The sequence below is a fragment of the Myodes glareolus genome, chromosome 1, assembly GCF_982192425.1.
Source record: "Myodes glareolus chromosome 1, mMyoGla1.1, whole genome shotgun sequence".
NCBI lineage: Eukaryota > Metazoa > Chordata > Mammalia > Rodentia > Cricetidae > Myodes > Myodes glareolus.
This window is the reverse complement of record NC_142026.1, coordinates 64183770-64204521: the sequence shown is the minus strand read 5'-3', so window position 1 is coordinate 64204521 and position 20752 is coordinate 64183770. Positions and strand designations below refer to the sequence as shown.

At 52.1% G+C, this 20752-nt stretch overlaps 1 protein-coding gene across 2 annotated transcripts; it reads left to right on the top strand.

The window, feature by feature from the left end:
- The first annotated feature begins 122 nt into the window (after positions 1 to 122).
- Ppp1r13l (protein phosphatase 1 regulatory subunit 13 like) lies at positions 123 to 19580 on the top strand. Of its 2 annotated transcripts, none has more exons than XM_087908421.1 (13): positions 123 to 282; positions 9229 to 9305; positions 9394 to 9536; positions 10579 to 11089; positions 11170 to 11268; positions 11342 to 11433; positions 11842 to 12277; positions 13291 to 13751; positions 16216 to 16347; positions 16437 to 16570; positions 16684 to 16850; positions 18310 to 18509; positions 19029 to 19580. In XM_087908421.1, the coding sequence occupies exons 2-13, from the start codon at positions 9251 to 9253 to the stop codon at positions 19065 to 19067; spliced, it is 2469 nt and encodes an 822-aa protein (XP_087764547.1). In that variant the 5' UTR covers positions 123 to 282; positions 9229 to 9250; the 3' UTR covers positions 19068 to 19580. The 2 variants fall into 2 exon arrangements, with proteins under 2 accessions (XP_087764547.1, XP_087764546.1); XM_087908420.1 differs by lacking the exon at positions 123 to 282 and adding an exon at positions 1407 to 1561.
- Positions 19581 to 20752: the final 1172 nt, after the last annotated feature.

The window sequence follows — 20752 nt, the reverse complement described above, 5'->3', positions numbered from 1 at the left end:
TTTGCCCACGTGGTTTCTTCCAACACCGTCTTAAAGAGGCAGTGACCCAGTCCGCCCACGGCTCTTAAAGAGACAGAAGGTCGATTGTGTGCACACTCCTGTAAGAGCCAGGTGAAAATTCTGGTTGGCAGGGTTGTGCTTTCAAAGCTAGAGTGTGTCTTGGGAAGTCTCTGATGTGGCGAAAGAGAAGAAGGCTTGAGTGGACGAGATTGGAAAATAGAAAAGAGCGGGCAATCAGAAGACTTAAAGTACCTACGAGAGGCGGAGTTTCTGGAGTCTGGCGTAAGCGGGAAACCGAGGGGGAGGAGTCCTGGGGTCAGGGGGAGGAGTCTCGGACCCCAGGGCCCGGAGCGTGGCTCCAAACGGAGCAAGGTGTAGTGGGTCGTGTGAAACTCGTAGATACCTTCGTAGACTTAGGGTCCTGAGCGGGAAGTATTCCCCACCTCTGCGAGGGAGATACAGGTGCAGCTGGCCGACCCCTCCCTGCCCCGAGGCCCAAGTAAACAGCTGCACGTGGACGCGGGATCTGGGGGACGCGCCCACGCCCCTTCCCAGCAGTACTGCAGCGCGTGGGGCGACGGGTGGAGCCGCGGGACCGCGGCGAGACAGGGTGACCAGACTGCATTCCTGGCCGGTGTGTCAGCGTCGCGTCCCGCCCCTCCGCGGAGGTTTGGGAGACTCCACCAGAACTCTGATGCTGCCCGTATCCTGCGACTTTCGAGAACTCAGAGGAGGCCAAGGGCACAGGGAAGGGTTCTTCCGCCAAGGATGACCAGACTATGTGTTGTTCCCCCCGCGCGTGGGCTAGGAACTCGGGTTCGTCTTTTGAGGGCTCCAAGACTCCAATTCCCAGAGCACCCGAGAGTGACTAGTGGGGGACTTCGTCCAGGAGTGCTGCTGGGGATTGTAGTCCAGCCTGTTGCTGGGCACGCCAGTAAAGCGCCAAAGCGGGTTTTTGTGTTGCGTTGTTTTGTTTTTGAGACGTGGTCTCATTATATGGCCCAGGATGGTCTCGAACTTGCAGAGATGCTCCTGATTCCAACTTCCGAGTGCTATGATTAAAGGCCCCTTATTTTTATTTTATTTAGACAGGAAGCCGGGGCTCCGAGTCCTGATTAAGGAGGGTCCTTTTCTCGCAGCAGTATTGTGTCCTGTGAATTTCTCTCCGCCTGGGAAACTGAGACTAGAGGTGTGGGTATGGGCTCAGGAGTTCTTCCTCTGCACCCACAGTGAAGTGGAGGTCTGGACTCCTGTGCATGTCACCGTCCAGGGCGCCCTCGATCTTCTGGTCCTCGTTCTTGCTGTCTGTGAAATGGGTCGCGCCTGACTCCAAATGGAAATGTCCCCGGTTGCGCCCCGCCCCTCCGGGACTACAAATCCCAAGGTGCTCGAGGCGATCGTAGCTCTCCCTCCCCCTATGGGACACGCCTTCCTCCAGTCAGAGTCCCGTCGTCTAACCTGTTCCCTACGACTGCCCCGCCCCGTCCTCCGCTCCCCGCCGCTGGAGCCGGAGCCGGAGCCCGAGGAAAAACCCCCTGGTGCCAGGATCTGCCCCGGACGCGTGAGTTCCACCCCACCTGGGGTCTAGCCATCCCAGAACCTGACACCGCGTCCCTGGGAGAATTTGGTGGGACCTGGGACCTTAGGTCCCAGGGCAAATTGTGGAACACTCACGCCTGGGTCCCTGGAAAGAGAACTGGCGTGCCGACTTTACTGGGCAGATGGATGGGGGCTTGGGCGACTGAGATCTTAGTAGTACTCGGAGCGTTTGATCCCGGGGAGCCATTGGAACTGGAATTCTTGGATACTTTAATTGGGGACTCTTGGAGGTGTCTCGGGGGAATATTGGGAGTCTCGGATCGCTGAATTTTGGATAGATGTGGGAGGTTAGGTCGTTCTAGAATGGTTGGGTACCCGGTCGCCCTCCAGCAGCCTTTAGCACCGAGCCACTCTAGGTCTTTGCGTCAAATTCGTGCCACTGGGATAGTGGATCCTGGTCTTTGGAAAGAGTGGGACAGGCATGGGGGTGGGGTCATGGATCCTTCAGAAAGCTATGCCCTGGCGCTACACCCCACTTCTGGTTTTGGGATGGGGGCAGGGGATGAGAAATCGGGGGCAGCTCTCCAACCTCTTCCGTGCCGCTGAGCGAACCCCAACATGTCATTAACCGGGGCGTCAGACCTGCCTAACCAGAGGGGGCACATCTGACCGAGGGCGCCCCCTAGCGGAGATGGGGTCGTACCTCTTGTTGCCCCATTGGGGTGGGAAATAACTGGGGTTTGCTGAGGTCACTGTAGAGCCCAGGCCAGAATAACAGGACCGCGGGGCTGAATCCGGGAGGCTTGTGTGGCTGTGTACTGCTGCATTTGCACGGAATGAAAAGGGTAAACTGAGGCTGGTGAGCCCTACATCGCCTTTGATCTTGTGACAGCTGTCTGTGAGAATTCCTTCACTCTCACCAAATTTTTCTAATTAGCCTTCTTCCTTCCGTGGTGGGGTTCCTTGCGCTGACCCAGAGGTGAGAAATGTCACCTCCACTTCCATCTGTCTGACCTGAGGTATTGTGGGAGATAAGGGAGGGATAGAGGCTAATTCTGGAGGTGTCTGCCCTTGAGCCTGGGAGAGGGCAGGAACAGGAAGGCTATTCGCTCTGTCTCTCCACCTCTGGGCCCTTGTGTTGGGGATTAAGAAGCTAGTGGGGGTGGGAGGGACAAGAATCTGAAGGAGGGTGCGGTTAATGCCTGTAAGAACACCAGTGACAGCCTGAAATGAAATGAAAAAAAATCATAGCCACAGCTGCCAACACAGACTGTCCTGCCAGGTCCAGGTCAGGATGGATCTCTACATCCACAGAAGCGTTTGGCAATCACCCAAAGGTAGGAACAGCGAGTTCCACCTTCAATGGAGTTTGTTGACCTCAGGGAGGACTCCTCCCTAGCAATGGGGAAACTGAGGCTGGCAAAAAGACACCACCCACACCCTGGAATCTTGCCAGTTTCTGTCTGAAATCTTCCAGGGTTCTCACCCTGCCGTAGTCTTGCATTTCTGGGGATAATCACTGTGGCAGGTGGGAAATTTGGGGTTCTGTGGTCTGAAAGCTCAGGCAGATGAGACCACTGGCAACAGAACCCAGGGCTCTTAGGATCTCAGAAAGAAGGGGCTCAGGCACGTGGGCTCAGAGGACAGAACGCTCGTCTAGCATACAGGATCCCCGGGGTTCATTCCCCAGAACTGAATAAAGCAGACTGTCAAGTTTCATGTTAGTATTTCTAGCACTGGAGAGGTGGGGGCCAGAGGATTGGAAGTTTAAGTATAGCCCGGGTGCCGGGTGGCAATGACACACACCTTTAATCCCAACACTTGGGTGGGGGCAGGGGCAGGCAGATCTCTGGGTTCGAAGCTAGCCTGGAATTCCTAGAGTGAATTCCAGGACAGCTCAGACTACACCAAGAAACCCTGTCTAGAAAAACAAAAAACAAACAAAAAGCATAGCATGGGCTACACGATACACTGTCAGGAAACCCAGACAACCACAGTGGGGCCTGATGGACATGCTTCTTAATCCCGGCCTAGGGAGGCAAAGGCAGGCGACTCTCTTGAGTTCCAGGTCAACCTGGTCTACATAGATCCAGTCAAGTCAACCAACCAAGAGCTCTCACAAAAGACTCTCTGGGAGAATCTATGGTGCCTGGGCTTTTGCCCCTGACTCAGAGCCTACCCATGTGTGGTTGATCCCCCTGGCCTCAAGGACTGAACCCAAGCCACGTGCAAGCTCCATGAGCTCTCTGTTGCTGGGAGCTGAAGTTCAGCTCTTGTTTGAGACAGCTTCGCTTATGTACCCCAGAGTGGCCTTGAACTGGAGATCCTCCTGCCTCAGTGTTACAGGTGCTAGGGTTGCAGACACTCATCTGTGTTACCCTAGAGGACCATAGAGGAAGGCTGGTAACATAGCAGTCCAGGATGTGAGACATTCAGTCCTTACACTGCACTGTTGTAAACACTGTATAATTTAGGTCCCCCGAACCTCACACCTCATCTGGGTGAAGGCATAAATCCCCTATACACACATACACACAGTACACATGAGAAACTGGGGGACAGAGAAACTGTCGTGGTGAGGCTTGGCTAGGAGAAGCCCCTAACCCATTCCACAGAGGCACGTCTGACCCAGGTAGAGTGAAGGATTACACTTTGGGTGTTCTCAACCCATCCCAAGGCCCTGACCTGGATCCCACTGACTGTTTCAGGAAGTCCGATAGGATCCTTCACCTCTAAATCTGGCTGTGGTACAGAGGAGGCGGGCAAGGAAACCTAAGGGTGGATCAGAGCTGGGAGCCAGTTGAAGGGGAGCTAGAGTTGGAGGGCAGCCCAAGGAAGAAGACCTGAGGGTGGAGGGCAGGATCAGGAGCATGGGAACTGAGGCTCTGCCTCACCCGGCCCGCCCAGCTCCCTGGCTTGGAGCTGTGCACCTGCCCAGGCCCGCCTCGCATTCCCCAGGCCTGAGCTCAGCCTTTGTGCCCGCGGAGAATGGGCCCCCGCCGAGAACGCGCGCCCCCTGACGGTAGAGGTGTTTCTACCACCCATACCTGCACTGGGAACAGCCTTGCTCTCAGAATCCAGTTTGATAGTGGTATATTTGCCAAAAGATCTTCCTGTCGGGTACTGGGAACAGAATTTTTGTCCTCTGGAAGAACAGGCTCTTACCTGCTGAGCTGTGTCTCAGCCCTCTGTGCACACACAAGTGCTGATACCTTCAGAGGTAGAAGCCGCAGCTGGAGCTGGAACTCTGGCCCTCCACACTCTAAATGGCAGAGCCATCTCTCTGGAGCATATTTTCAGGCCTCTGCCTTTGAAAGCTGGCATTGCAGGCATGTGCCACCATGCCCAGCCCTTTATTTAAACTTTTATTTTGAGACAGGCTTGCCCAGGCTGGCCCCTTCAATGGACTCTGCTGTCCAACCTGGCCTTGAACTCTCCCTCGATTTGGGTCAGTCTCCCAAGTAAGCTGGGATTACAGGTGTGTGCGGCCAGGCCTGACTATACTCTGCTTTCCTCCTGTATCTTTTGTTGAGACAGATCTTTGCACTGGTCCAGTGAGGTAACCTATTTATCTTTGTTTTACAAGTTCAGCAACCAAGGCACTCTTGTTCCAGAGTTAACATCCTCACCTCAGGTTTCTGGCTTGTGGCAGACTCTAGGACAGCGCAGTTTTGGGATCGTCAGAAAGTGCAACAGGGAACTAGAAATTGTGGGCAAATCAAGTAAAAGAATTCTAGAGTAGGATAGAGGTAGACTAGAAAGAGATAGACTCTGGGACTCGGAGCCTATTTTTCTACTAGGGATTGAATTTAGGGACTCAATAACAATAGACAGGGGTCCATTATTGAGCCACACCCCAGCCCCTCACTGGGGGATTCTAGGCAGGGGCTCTACCACTGAGCCACACCCCAGCCCCTCACTGGGGGATTCTAGGCAGGGGCTTGACCACTGTGTCACACCCCAGCCCACTTGGGGATTCTAGGCAGGGGCTCTACCACTGAACTAGATCCCTTTCCAGTCCAGATGTTTCTTTCAGTAGCCACTTAAGCTTTCAGGTCCATCTTTGTAGAACTTCCCCATCTCAGAGTCCTTACTGGGTATGGTGATGCGTGTCCATAGCTCCAGCCACAGAGAGGCAGGAGGAGCCGTTAGTAAAGTTCCTGCACAGTCTGGGCTATGCAGTGAGACCAAATACAGCAAGTATCAGGTTTTAGAGTGGAGCTCTCTTTGAGATCAGAAGGGCCTTTTGGGGTACTTAGTTTATATCCTCCTGCCTCATGGGGAGTCTCAGGCAGAGTCAGGGGAGTCTCCTGCCCTAGGAGTGGAGAGGACTCAAGGTCACGCATGCTCAGATGAGCCACCAACCCCAACAAGTTCTGTGCCTTGTGGCTTCCCAGACAGGCTGGTGTCAACATGTCCAAGCTGGCCCCTCGGCCTACACCTTTACCGCCAAAGCTAAAAAGGTGACAGAGCTGGCGGGCGTGGTGGCTGCCTGCCGTGGAGATGGCTGGTGTAACCGGTTCCCAGCCTAGCTTCCTCCTACTGGCCGGTGACCAAAGCTGCATCTCTGGCCCTGACTACACGCCCCCCACCCCTTAACAATGGGTCAGTGTGAACAGGGCCTTTTGCTGACAGCACAAATGTCTTCTAGGCCAGCCTCAAACTCAAGAGATCCACCTGCCTCTGCCTCTTGAGTGCTGGAATTAAAGGCGTGTGCCACCACCACCTGGATGATTTACTTTATTTTTAAGTATGTGTATGTGGGGGCTGGAGACGTGACTCAGAGGTTAAGAGCACTGGTTGCTCTTCCAGAGGTCTTGAGTTCCCAGCAACCACATGGTGGCTCACAATCACCATAAATAAGCTCTGGTGCCCTCTTCTGGCCTGCAGGCATACATGCAGACAGAACTTTATATACATAATAAATAATAAATACGTCTTTAAAAAAAGAAATAAAAAGTATGTGTGTGTATGTTACTGTGAGCACATGAGTGCAGGTGCCCTCTGGGGCTGGAGAGGGTGTTGGATCCCTTGGCGCTGGAGTTCCAGGCAACTGTGAGCTGCCCTACATGGGTGCTGGGAGTCCAAAACTGCTGAACAATCCGACCCCAGGCTTCTTTCTTTTCTCTCATTTTATTTCTTCCTTTTTCTCTTTGTTTTTTGGGACAGGGTCTCTTATTGTCTAGACTAACCTCCAACTTGCTGAGTAGCCAAGAATGAGTCTTAATCCTCTTGCCTGCACCTCCCAAGTGCTGGGAGGGAGGGGTGCACCACAGACATGTGAGCCCATGACTCCAACCTGTCTGAATTGTATTTTCTTGCTTATTAGCAAGGTTTTGTATGTGTGTGCTCCTGTGAGTGGCGTGTGTGTGCAGTGTGTATTGTGGTTTCCCTCTCTGTGTATTTCTGTGTGTGGAGTATGTCACTGTATATTTTGTGTGTTGGAGTATGTCACCGTGTATCATGTGTTGGAGTATGTCACTGTGTAGCATGTGTTGGAATATGTCACCGTGTAGCATGTGTTGGAGTATGTCACCGTGTATCGTGTGTTGGAGTATGTCACTGTGTAGCATGTGTTGGAGTATGTCGCTGTGTATTGTGTGTTGGAGTATGTCACTGTGTATCGTGTGTTGGAGTATGTCACTGTGTATCGTGTGTTGGAGTATGTCACTGTGTATTGTGTGTTGCAGTATGTCACTGTGTAGTGTGTGTTGGAGTTTGTCACCATGTATTATGTGTTAGTGTGTCCCTGCACATAAAGCCATGGGTCAGTGTCCTCCACTACTACTATCTGCCTTATGTGTGGTTGTTTTTTAAGATTTTTGTTTTATGTATATGAGTGTTTTACATGCATGTATGTCTGTGCACCACATGTGTGCTTGATGCCCGTGGAGGCCAGAAGAAGGTGTTGGGTCCTCTGGAACTGCAGTCACAGATGGTTGTGAGCTGCCATGAGGGTGCTGAGAGTTGAACTCACAGAGATCCTCCTGCCTTTGCCTTCCAAATGCTGGGATTAAAGGCATATGCCACCACTGCCTGGCAGGAAGTCCTTTTTCCTTGAGGCAGGGCTCACTCTGTAGCCCAGGCTAGACTGAGTGCACTCTAGCCTAGGCTAGTCTGAAACTAGAAACTCTTTACGGCTGCCTCCTGAGAGCTGACTTTACAGGAAGGCACCTGCCTGGCTCATAGCTGTTGTTTAAAGGGGAGAGTGGGGCTAGGGCTGTGGCTCAGTTGGTGGCGTGCATACGTAGTGTATATGATGCCCTGGGTCCATTCCCAGCACCACAAATCCACTTGGTGCTCCAAGCCTATATATAATCTCAGCACTCAGGCCGTAGGGGTAGGAGGAGCAGAAGTTTGAGGTACTTCTAGCCTACATACCAGTTTTAGACCAGCCTATCCCAAACAACAGCAACAAGAACAAGCTGGAGAGATGGCTCACATGGTGGCTCACAACTATGTGTAACCACAGTTCTAGGGACTCTGATGTCCTCTTCTGGTCACCATGGGCACCAAGCATGCAGCTGTGCAGATGCTCATACACCTAGAATAAATAATCTAAAAACACAACTAAAACCACACAGCAAACTTAGTGTACAGGTACAGACTTATAAAACAAGAGTCTTGGAGGTCAAGGCAGGCCAAGGATCTTGAAGCCTACGTAGTTTTAGGTGCATAAAGTTTTCAGGTCACCCTGAATACTTAAAAAGACCCTGTGTCGCCGGGCAGTGGTGGTCCACACCTTTAATCCCAGCACTCAGGAGGCAGAGGCAGGCGGATCTCTGTGAATTCGAGGCCAGCCTGGTCTACAAGAGCTAGTTCCAGGACAGGCTCCAAAGCTACAGAGAAACCCTGTCTTGAAAAACAAAAACAAAAAACAAAACAAAAACCAAAAGAAAAAAACCAAAAAGACCCTGTGTCAGACTGGAGAGATGACTCAGAGGTTAAGAGCATTGACTGTTCTTCCAGAGTTCAATTCCCAGCAACCACATGGTGGCTCACAACCATCCATAATGAGATTTGGTGCCTTCTTCTGGCCTGCAGACATCCATGAAGGTAGAATGTTGTATACATAATAAGTAAATAAATCTTAAAAAAAAAAAAGGCCAAGTGGTGGTGACTCATGCCTTTAATCTGCAGAGACAGTTAGTTCCAGGACAGGCACCAACCAAAGCTACACAACCGGTCCAGAAAAAACAAAATAACAACAAAACCCTGTGTCAACATAGAAAGTAAACAGATGGATGGAGGAGTAACTCAGTGGTAGAGCCCCTGCCTAGAATCCCCCAGTGAGGGGCTGGGGTGTGGCTCAGTGGTAGAGCACCTATCTGACATGTATGTGGCATTGTTTTTAATCCTCATTACAGCAATAAACAAAACAAAACAAAAACAACAACAACAAAATGTCTGGTGTCCTAGTCCCTAGTAGACATTCATTAAAGTAACAATTATTTTAGCCCTAGTTCAATACCCTATGAGGGGTGATGGAGAGATTCTTTGTCTCCAACTTTCTATAATGGCTTAGGACTTCTCTGTAGGTAGTAGACATGGACAGAGTTTTTGAAGGAATTGGCATTTTGGAACCTTTATGACTGTAGAAAGCCCTATCCCCATCCTGGGCGCCTTCCTTGGGTTTGGGCCTGGAGGGGCGTGGCCTGGAGGGTCTGAGCAAGTTCTCCATCCCGGCAGGCACCTTGCTCCGGCCGGCACCATGGACAGCGAAGCATTCCAGAATGCGAGCGATCTTCTGGATCTGAACTTCCAGTGTGAGCTGGGGGCAGGGGCGGGAGGGCAGGGCCCGGCAAGGGGACGGGGTGTAGGGGGCGTGGTCCTGACCTCCACTCCCACACCCAGCGCTGGCCATGAAGCACATGGACCTGAAACAGATGGAGTTGGACACCGCGGCCGCCAAAGTGGATGAACTGACCAAGCAGTTAGAGTCTTGGTGGTCAGACTCGCCAGCGCCTCCTGGCCCACAGGCTGGAGCCCCCCCTAGGGTGAGCTTGGTGACCCCCGCTCTGATCCCCCCAAAGCCAGCTTCTCTCCATGCCCTAGGAGAGGCTTGAGTTTCTAAGGCTGTGTAGGTTGTGAGCTCTGCAAGGCCATCTAGAAGAGAGGGGCACAGAGAGTAGGTTCTTACTTGCTCTAAAGGCAGCTAAGGCGAAAGGATCAATTCAGTGCCAGCCTCACTCCTTCACAGTGAGTTCAAGGCCAGCCTGGGCTACACAGAGGCTGGCTAAGTGGGTAGAATGCTTGCCTGGCATGAATGAAGGTCTGGGTTCCATCTCCTGTACCATATAAAATCAGGGCTTGTGGTACACACCTGTTACACTGGAGAGGTAGAGGCAGGAGGATAAGGAATTCACAGCCACACGTGGCTACCTGGAGACCCTCAGGTAGCCTGAGCTTTGTGAGACCCTGATGAAAAGGTAATTTTATTTTAATTTAATTTTTAAGATAGGGTCTCAGTATGTAGCCCTAGCTGGTCTTGAACTCACAGAGACTTACCTGTGTCTGCTGGGATTAAAGTTGTGAGCCTACCCCTCCCAGGGTGTGAACTTTGCCCACCCCCACCCCAGTCAGGGTTTCTCTGTGTAACAACCCAGGCTGGCCTCGAACTCACAGAGATTTGCCTGCTTCTGCCCTTCTGTCTCCTGAGTCCATGGATTAAAAGTGTGCACCACCATGCCAGGTTAAACTCCCCCCACTACCCAGGCATTTTTTTCTGTGTAACAACCCAGGCTGTCTTGGAATTCTCTAGAGATCAGGCTGGCCTCGAACTCACAGAGATTCGCTTACCTTTGCTGGGATTAACGTGGGGAGAGGGGCTTACATGCAGCACAAGGCCTTTTCTTAAATCGAATAAAAGAACCAGTAACAAGCTAGAACCCCTCGCGCCCGGGCTTTGCCCGCACTCCGCACGTGCAGTCCAGCAGGCCTACTCTGACATCTCCGCATTGACTTTCTATTATCTACGCTGATCTTCCCACTTGCCCCCTATTGTCTCCTCTGACTCTTCCGTACCTGACTTACCCACAGATATCCCGGTACAGCACCAGCCCTGTCCCAGAGCATTTTGGCAGCAGAGGGTCCCCGCAGAAGACATCCACAGATGGCACAGAGACCCGTTTTGGACGCTCAGAGAGTGCCCCGTCCCTGCACCCCTACAGTCCTCTGTCCCCCAAAGGCCGGCCGTCCTCCCCGCGCACCCCCATCTACCTGCAGCCCGATGCCTACAGCAGCCTGGACCGTGCGCCATCGCCCAGACCCCGTGCCTTTGACGGGACTGCCAGTCCCCATGGCCGGGCGCCGTCTCCGCGGCCTGGGGCTAGCTCGCTGCGCCAACCGGGCCCCTCGACGCCCTTCGACTACCTGGGTCGCGCAGGGTCCCCCCGGGGCAGCCCTCTAGCTGAGGGACCCCAGGCCTTCTTCCCGGAGCGCGGACCTTCCCCACGTCCAGCCACTGCAGGCTACGACTCACCGGCCGCGTTTGGGAGCCCCCTGTTGGGCGCGGGTGGTAGTGCCTTCGCCCCACCGCTTCGCGCACAAGGTGCACGGGGACCCACTCTTAGGGAGGTTGGCCGGGTCTAGCCTATGCTTACACCCTCACTCACGCACCCCTTTCCCCAGACGACCTGACGCTGCGCCGGAGGCCCCCGAAAGTCTGGAACGAGTCTGATTTGGACGTAGCTTATGAGAAAAAGTCTTCGCAGACAGCGAGCTATGAACGTGAGTGACGGAGGATGGAGGGCACCTGGACGACAGGAGTCTGAAGTCCATCCTCACGATGTGTGTTTTGCAGGGCTGGATGTTTTCACACGACCTGCCTCCCCCGGTTTGCAGCTCTTACCCTGGAGAGAGAGCAGCCTGGACGGGCTGGGGGGCAGTGGCAAGGTGAGCGGCAGGTGGGCAGCAGGGGATGAAGGTGGAGGGTCCAGGGTGTGTGTGTGTGTGTGTGTGTGTGTGTGTGTGTGTGTGTGTGTGTGTGTGTGTGCCTTTCCTCACGCTCTTTATGGTGGGAGTCTGAGGATTGAATCTAGGACCTAGTTCATTCTAGGTGAGTGTATAGCACTGAGCCACACCCCCAGCCCCTCACTAGGAGTTTCTAGGCAGGGGCTCTACCACTGAGCCATGCCCCAGCCCCTCACTGGGGCAGCCCTCCTGCTTCAACCTCTCCTGCTGGGATTACTGGTGTGGACTATCATGCACAGGTTCTGTCCTTCCCTTCACCCCCTTGTCCTTACCTGTCTAAGTTCCTTTCTCTCACCTTCCCTCATCTTCCCTTTCTCTCCCCTGCCCCAGGACAACCTCACCAGTGCAACATTGCCACGCAATTACAAGGTGTCCCCTCTGGCCACCGACAGGCGTTCTGACATCGGCAGTTACCGCCGCTCTATGGGCTCAGCAGGACCCTCAGGCACTTTGCCCCGCAGCTGGCAGCCCGTCAGCCGCATCCCCATGCCCCCCTCCAGCCCCCAGCCCCGCAACACCCTGCGCCAGCGCCCCATACCCCTCAGCATGATCTTTAAGCTCCAGAATGCTTTCTGGGAACATGGAGCCAGCAGGGCTGTGCTCCCGGGATCCCCCATCTTCTCCCGAGCTCCCCCACCTAAGCTGCCTCCCCAGCCACCCCCACAGCCACCCACCCAGGCCCAACCTCAGATGCCCCCCCAGCCCCAGGCCCAGGCCCAGCCTCAGACTCCAGCGCCTCAACAGACTTGGCCTCCCGTGAACGAAGGTGAGTCGGCCGAGAGGGTTCCAGCACAAACGCTGGGGACCAGAGCAGCTGGGCAGCTGCGGCTAAATCTGAGTCCAGACACTGAGCCCGCAGAGAGCCGGGCCAGATCACCATGGGAATGTACACAAGGCCAGGGTTACAGAGGGGTTGAGCAGAGCCTTGGGAGGCTTAGGACTTGTGCTTTAGCCTCTCAGAGCCCTGCGTTCCCTGAGTATAAATGCTGAATCCCAGTACAATCCTGTTTTTTGGGACATGACACTAAAACCGTATCAGGTCTTGAAAATAAGGCAATGCATAGAAAGTGCACTTTGCCCACTGTCTCCTGACTGGCAACATCCTTCAGTACCAGAGGGGTTGAGATTCAGCCTCTCCGAACTGATGACTTGCTGTGTGACTCAGGATAAATCGCTCTACCTCTCTGAGCCTGTTTTTCCCACTTGTGAAAAGAGTGTAACAATGTTTACTTTGTAGGATTGTGCCAGACATTCGGATGGTGGATAAAGGCCAGTAAAAAAGAGGCCCTTGAACACCAGGTTTCTATTCTGGAATTTTTCTGCATGAGATGTTAGGGAGTGAAATTCTTAGGAACCTAGAAAACCGAGTTTATTGTTGATGGTAGGAATGCAGGTTCCAGAGGCAACTAGCTATGGGACTTTGGGCAAGTGACTGTCCCTCTCTGAGTCCCAGATTTCTTTTTGTAAAATGCAGATGGTCACTGATCTTCTCCATGACGGAGAAAGGTGATGGAGATGTAGGGCTGGGGATGTAGCTCTGTGGGTGGAATGTTTATCATGTGGCCTGGGTTCACTGCTCAGCACCGTAATAAGATGTATCTGGCATATAGATGCTCAGTAAATAAAAGCTACATAACATTATATATCATGTACAGCCCAGGCAAAGTGTAGTCTAGAGAGGTCAAGTAACTGCCCTGAGGTCACAGCACAGGGGCTGGTTACACCTTGGAAGTTGTAGATCCTGGGAGACTCCTAGTTACTCTTCCTTGTTCTCACTAGGCCTTCTCAAGTCCCCTGCCGAGCTGGAGCCAGAGCCGGAGCTAGAGGGGCTACTGGCTCCTGTGCTGGAGGCCGGGGACACAGATGAAGGCACCGTCACTCGGCCCCTCAGCCCTACCAGGCTGCAGCCAGCGTTGCCACCCGAAGCACAGACGGTGCCTGAGCTGGAGGAGGTGGCCCGAGTTCTGGCAGAGATTCCTCGGCCCCTGAAACGCAGAGGCTCCATGGAGCAGAGCCCTGCCGTAGCCCTGCCCCCCACCCACAAGAAACAGTACCAACTGATCATCAATAGACTCTTTCATCGGCACGGTGGCCCAGGGCCTGGCGGGCCCGAGCCGGAGCTGGGCACGATCACAGAGGGATCCGAAGCCAGGGCAGGGCCCCCTGCTCCTGCCCCACCAGCTCCCGTCCCACCCCCAGCACCACCCCAGAGCAGTCTTCCAGAGCAGCCTCAGAGCGTGGTAAGTCACAGGAGGAGACGACAGTATGTGTTCACCTCTGATACAGCTGTGTAAAGGAAAGTCTTCACCGTATAGTGGTTTAAATGAGACCTAGTGTTGCACCCAAATACCGGTCGCCCCTGTTACAACACTATCCAAGGAGATGACCCTGGCTTCATGACCCAAGATGGCACCCACCGTGCTGCAAAGGAACCTGGGAATTGTAGTCTTTTGTGTAGACAGGGCTGGCTGGGCGCAGGGAAAAAGGGAGAAACTGGATGGATGGAGCGGTGACCTGGCTGACACCTTGGCTTCATTTGCCTTGCCTATGCCCAGCATTTCTTCGTGAATCTTAATTTTTTTTAAATATTTATTTATGTATTTATTTATTATGTATACAATATTCTTTCTGCGTGTATGCCTGAAGGCCAGAAGAGGGCACCAGACCTCATTACAGATGGTTGTGAGCCACCATGTGGTTGCTGGGAATTGAACTCAGGACCTTTGGAAGAGCAGGCAATGCTCTTAACTGCTGAGCCATCTCTCCAGCCCCGTGAATCTTAATTTTATACTTGCAATTGATTTGAGTTTTCGGTGTGACAATAGGTTTATCTGAGACCTGGAGACCAGTCTATGGTGCCTGCTTATTCTGGGCACATGTTCTGTCTCCTTGTGAAGAGAGTCTCTGGTCCCCAAGACTTTGGTCATCAATGTTTATATGCACTAACTATAGAGTTTTCCTCCTGTCCCCATTTATTCGGCTGCACGTCCTAGGGCCAGACACTTAGCCTCTCTGTGTCTGTGAAATGGGGTGAGAACAGCAGTGCCCCCCCCAACGGTTTGCCGTGAGGAGTGACTGCTGCCTGGGATGTGACCCAGGAATTTGTTCTTGCTACTCCATTTTGTTTGTTGTCATTGTATGTATTTGTCCCATCTTTTATTGATTGGCAATTCAATTACCAATGACAATTGCTAATCAATTTGCAATATTATTAGCAATAGCAAATCAAGGAAAGATATCTTTGGCTCAGTTTGAGGGTGCAGTCCATCGTGGCAGGGCAGGTATAGCAGCAGGAACAGGAGGCAGCTCCACCATCAAGAAGCAGACAGATAAATGCTGGTGTTTCAACTTCCTCCCCTTTTCATTCGATCTGTCACCCCCGCCCGTGGGATGGTGGCACCAATCCAGGTGGGCCCACTTGAATTAACCCAATCTAGATACTCCCTTGCAGATCTAGCCAGAAATTTCTTTTTTTAAAAAATATTTATTTATTTATCATGTATACAATATTCTGTCTGTGTGTATGCCTGCAGGCCAGAAAAGGGCACCAGACCCCATCACAGATGGTTGTGAGCCACCATGTGGTTGCTGGGAATTGAACTCAGAACCTTTGGAAGAGCAGGCAATGCTCTTACCCTCTGAGCCATCTCTCCAGCCCGAGAGATTTTTTTTCACGGTGATTCTACGTTTTTATTTTTATCTATTTACTTTTTGGTTTTTCGAGACAAGTTTTCTCTGTTGAACAGCTCTGGCTATCCTGGAGCTTACTCTGTTAGACCAGGTTGGTGTTGAACTCATAGAGATCTGCCTCCTGAGTGCTTTGATTAAAGGCGTGTGCCCCCATGACATGACTTTATTTATTTATTTTCATGTGTATGTATGTTTTGTCTGCATTTGTGTCTGTGCACCATGTGTGTGCAGAGGCCAGAAGAGGGAGAATTTCAGGTCCCATTAAACTGGAGTTATATGTGGTTGGGAGCCAGCATGTCAGTGTTGGAACTTGAACCTGGGTCCTCTGTAAGAGCCAGTTTTCTAAATCGGTGAATTCTAAATCCCGTTAAGTTGTCAATCAAAATTAATGATCACAGTGGTTTTGTGGGTTTTTTGCTTCTTTGAAGATATTCTTTTTTTTCTTCTTCTTCTTTGTTTTTTCAAGACAGAGTTTCTCTGTATAGCCCTAACTGTCCCAGAACTCTCTTTGTGTTTTTTTTGTGATTTGTTTTTTTGTTTGTTTTTGTTTTTTGTTTCTCTGTAGCTTTGGAGCCTGTCCTGGAACTACCTCTTGTAGACCAGGCTGGCCTCAAACTGACAGAGATCTGCCTGCCTCTACCTCCTGAGTGCAGGGATTAAAGGCTTGCACCACCACCACCTGGCTCTAAGCTGTCCTCCTGCCTCAGCCACCCAGTACTGAAACTGTGGACATGCACTACCGTGCTGTCTTATAGGAATCATTGCTGTGAAGACCACCTACTCCATGCCTTCCTAACTTGCTCTAAGCTCTCAGGATTCTGGATTCCAAAGTCATAGGAGGACCTGATAGTTGTAAAGGACCAATGGACAAGGGCATAGCCAGCCCTTGTACCTTCACACCTCCCTGCCTAGGTGTGGATACTCCTGATCTTGGGGTGACCCGTCCCCTGGGTCTGTTTCTCCCACTGAGGTGTGGCTAGGCAGGCCTCACTGAAGCCCCACTTTGTCCTGCAGGAAATGCGCTCAGTGCTGCGCAAAGTGGGGTCCCCGCGCAAAGCCCGGCGTGCGCGGCTCAACCCACTGGTGCTGCTGTTGGACGCAGCACTAACCGGGGAGCTGGATGTGGTACAGCAGGCGGTGAAGGAGGTAAGATGTCATGCCCCCCTCCCCCATGTGACAGTATAGGAGAGCACAGGGTGATAGGCGAGGCTGAGTCCTTCTCTTCCTGTTCCCAGATGAATGACCCAAGCCAGCCCAATGAAGAGGGCATCACCGCTCTGCACAATGCCATCTGCGGTGCCAACTATCCCATTGTGGACTTCCTCATCGCCGCGGGCGCCAATGTTAACTCCCCTGACAGCCATGGCTGGTAAGTCCTCAACATGCCCCTGCTGGGAGGTTGGAGGGATTTTGGCATGGACACTTGCAGTAGGGTGTTGCTACCAACTGAGACCTCGCTCTCATTCATTCCTCTGCCGCCAGGACACCGCTGCATTGTGCGGCTTCATGCAACGACACTGCCATCTGCACCGCCCTGGTACAGCACGGTGCGGCCATCTTTGCCACCACTCTCAGTGACGGCGCCACTGCCATCGAAAAGTGCGACCCTTACCGAGAGGGCTACGCAGACTGTGCCACCTACCTGGCAGGTGCGAGGCTGCGCCTGAGGTGGGGGTAGAGGGTAGGGGCTGGGTTACCCACCTGGCAGATGCACGTGGATGGCTAAAAACTTGGGAGATGTATCATTCAGTCCATACAACTCACCTGCATTCCACCTGAGGGGCAAATTTCACCTGAGGGGCAAGCAGCCATCCTGGTGCTGTGGTGGCACCCACTTGTATTCCCAGCTCTAGGGAGTCAGAGGCAGGTAGATCTTTGTGAGTTGGAGGCTAGCCTGGTCTACATAGCAAGCTCAGGCTAGCCAGGGCTACAGAGCAGGACCCTGTCTCAAGAATGAAAACAAACATCCTGACAACTCTTCTGGGAAGCTGTTTAGAGGCTGGGACACTTGTAGATGTGCCTGAGCTCACATCAGGTCACTCCGGGACCAGAGTAAACTGCATGAGTGGACAGCCAGGATAGACCGGACAGCTGGGATAGACCGGACAGCCGGGATAGACCGGACAGCCGGGATAGACCAGACAGCCGGGATAGACCGGACAGCCAGGATAGACTGGACGACAGCCAGGATAGACCGCACCAGAGGCTTGCCCGTAGTCTCTCTTGGACATCTGGAGAGGTAGATTGTGTCATAGCTTAACATTAGGGATCATGGAGCAGAAGGATTTAACACTGTATGAGGTAGAGATAGGGGCCAGGCATGCAGACCCATTCCTAAGGCTGGGGGATCGTAGTTGGAAACCAGCTGGAGTGGGATGAATGACAACTGTCTGTAACTCCAAGACCTGACATTCCTACACAGATGTACCAGTGCACACAAAATAAAATAAAAAAGTAAATAGATTCTAAAGGGGGTGGTGGTGTGTGGATGGAGCTCAGCCGGTAGAGCGCTTGCCTAGCATGACAGAGGCTTTGGGTCCTGTCCCCAGTACTGCATAAACTGGGCGTGGTGGATCCCACCTGTGATACTACGGCTTGGGAGGTGGAGCCAGACAGACCCGAAGTTCAGGGTCATCCTGGCCTATGTACCTAGTTTAAGGTCAGCCTGAGACACATTTGACCCTGCCTACCTTTAAAGAGGATGGTGGGGGCTGGAGAGATCACTTAGCAGTTAAGAGTATTGAGTTCAGTCCCCCTCACTGGCAGTTCCCTGACGGCTCATGGCCATGCTACTACTGTTCTGTGGGATCCGACGTCCTCTTCTGGTGTGCAGATGTACATGCAGACAAAGCCCCCATCTACATAAAAGACATACATAAGCGAATCTTAGCTGCTGACTCTGAGTGAAGGCAGGCTGCCCATTTTGACACACCAAGGGTCCTCAAATGTCAGAAGGCACCCTGCCCATTCCAACCTCTCACCCCCACCCACAGGCAGAGGCAGGCAGCTTCCCAGGTGTCTTTTCTCTGTTGCAACAGGGGTCATGCCCTGGCCCCAGCCCCTGTGTGGCTATGTCGCTGACCCTAGCCTGACTTCATGTATTTTCAGACGTCGAGCAAAGCATGGGACTGATGCACAACGGTGTTGTGTACGCACTCTGGGACTACAGTGCTGAGTTTGGGGATGAGCTGTCCTTCCGGGAGGGCGAGTCAGTCACTGTGCTGCGGAGGGACGGGCCAGAGGAGACCGACTGGTGGTGGGCTTCGCTACATGGCCAGGAGGGCTATGTGCCACGGAACTACTTTGGGGTGAGCCCAGAGGGGACCCAGTGGGAGCCCCCTATTAATGGGTTTGGCCAGGCTGCTCTCAGGAAAGAGAAAGAGTCAGGCAAGAGGATACCATTTCTTGTTATCCCAGTACTTTGGAGTCTGAGGCAGGGGAATTGCTAAGAATTCGAGGCCAGCCTGGGCTACATAGTAAGTTTTAGGTCAGCCTCAGTTACAAACAGGCTTCTCTCTCTCTCTCTCTCTCTCTCTATCTCTCTCTCTCTCTCTCCTGTTTCTCTGTTACATCTGCACACACACATACACACAGTTCATTATCACAATGGTGATGGAGTCTAGAAGAATCCATTATTGGCTGTGCTATGATATGGGGAAAGGGGATCGCTTTCACTCAGAAAAGTGGATGACAACCACATACATGTTCCCGCATGTCTTCCTGCTCCTTGCCGGGGGTGTGGCTGGTGGTGTGATGGCAGCCCCCCTTCTTGGGGGTGGGATAAACGGAACTGGGCTCCTGGTGTCTGATGGTCTCCTTCCTTTCAGCTCTTCCCTAGGGTGAAGTCTCAGAGGAGCAAAATCTAGCAGGAATGAAGGACGATTGTCAAGGAGAAAAGTGCAAGCCAGCCTGCCTTCCACCTGGACCTTCCTAATCCAGCTACTGCTGAGTTTACTTTCGCCCTAATCTCCAGAGGGGTACAGCCTGCACCAGAAGTTCTCGTTCTTCCAGATGCTCGAGGAAGGGCAGCCCCAGACTTAAGATTAGGAAGCCACCTTAGGCATTGGGGTGAGGTAGGGCTGAGGATCTTTGTGGGCAGGAGACCCCACATGCACACTTGCCAAATCAGATCTGGTTCAAAGAACCTCCTAACTGCCAGCAGCAAGCCACTGCACTGTCGCAGGTGACACTGGCAGGGTGCCCCATCCCTTCATTGCTGTCTTCCCTTCCCCATTCCTCCCAGCAGCCTTGGGGCACATGACTCCTTAGTAGGATGTCAGCTCCCCACCTCCCCAACCAAGTGCCTTCACACCCGTGTAGCTTATGTTTGTAATGACGTGGGAACTGTTTCCTTTATAAATAAAGGTTGTTTGCACAGACATGAACTTCATTTTAATTATATTCAGACTCCAAGCATGCTATCTATGCTCCGGAGGGACTGCTTAGCTTTAGTTAACTTGTCACAAACCTCAACAAGACACTTCTCACAGGGTGTCACATGGAAGTCTAATATTTTTATTTTATTGTAATTTTTTGAGACAGTGACTCACTGTATAACTCTAGCTGGACTAAAGATGAATACAACCACACACAGGTTATTTTATTTTATTTTTTTAAGTTTTTTTTCTATTTATTTATTCATTATGGATACAACATTCTATCTGTGTGTATGTCTGCAGGCCAGAAGAGGGCACTAGACCTCATGACAGATGGTGGTGAGCCACCATGTGGTTGTCAGGAATTGAACTCAGGACCTTTGGAAGAGCAGGCAATGCTCTTAACCGCTGAGCCATTTCTCCAGCCTTCCTCCCTTTTTTTTTTTTTTGAAAGTTTTTTGAGACAGGGTTTCTCTTTGTAGCTCTAGCTGTCCTAGAACTCACTCTGTAGACCAGGCTGTCCGTGAACTCACAGAGATCCACCTGCCTCTGTCTCCTGTGTGCTGGGGTTAAAGGTATGGACCGCCTCCCTGCTCATGCCCAGTTTTTTTTTTTTAAAGACTTTGAGACAGGATTTTATCTATTGTGTCATCTAGGCTACCTTTAAACCTGTAATCCCCATGCCTCAGACCCCGGAGGAGCTCAGGGTGACATATCTTGCCCCACCATGACCAACTTCTATTGAGTTCATTAATTTCTCAGCAAAGAAAAGCATTTTGATCTTCTGACCACACTGGGAAGTGGAACAAATGAGAAGGGCCCAGTGAGTCAAGATGTTTAGAAGGGAAATAAAGAAAAATGAAAAGGGGGCTGGAGAGATGACTCAGAGGGTAAGAGCATTGCCTGTTCTTCCAAAGGTCCTGAGTTCAATTCCCAGCAACCATATGGTGGCTCACAACCATCTGTAATGAGGTCTTGTGCTATTTTCTGGCCTGCAGGCATACATGGAAGGAATGATGTGTACATAATAAATAAATAAATATTAAAAAAGTGAAAAGGTCTGGTGTCATCTTCCTCCAAGTCCATCCTCAGGGTCCTAACGAGAGGTTTAAGCTGAGAGAGCCAGACGCATGTGTAACTAAGTGGCTGGACATGGTGAGGAACTGCCCATCGCT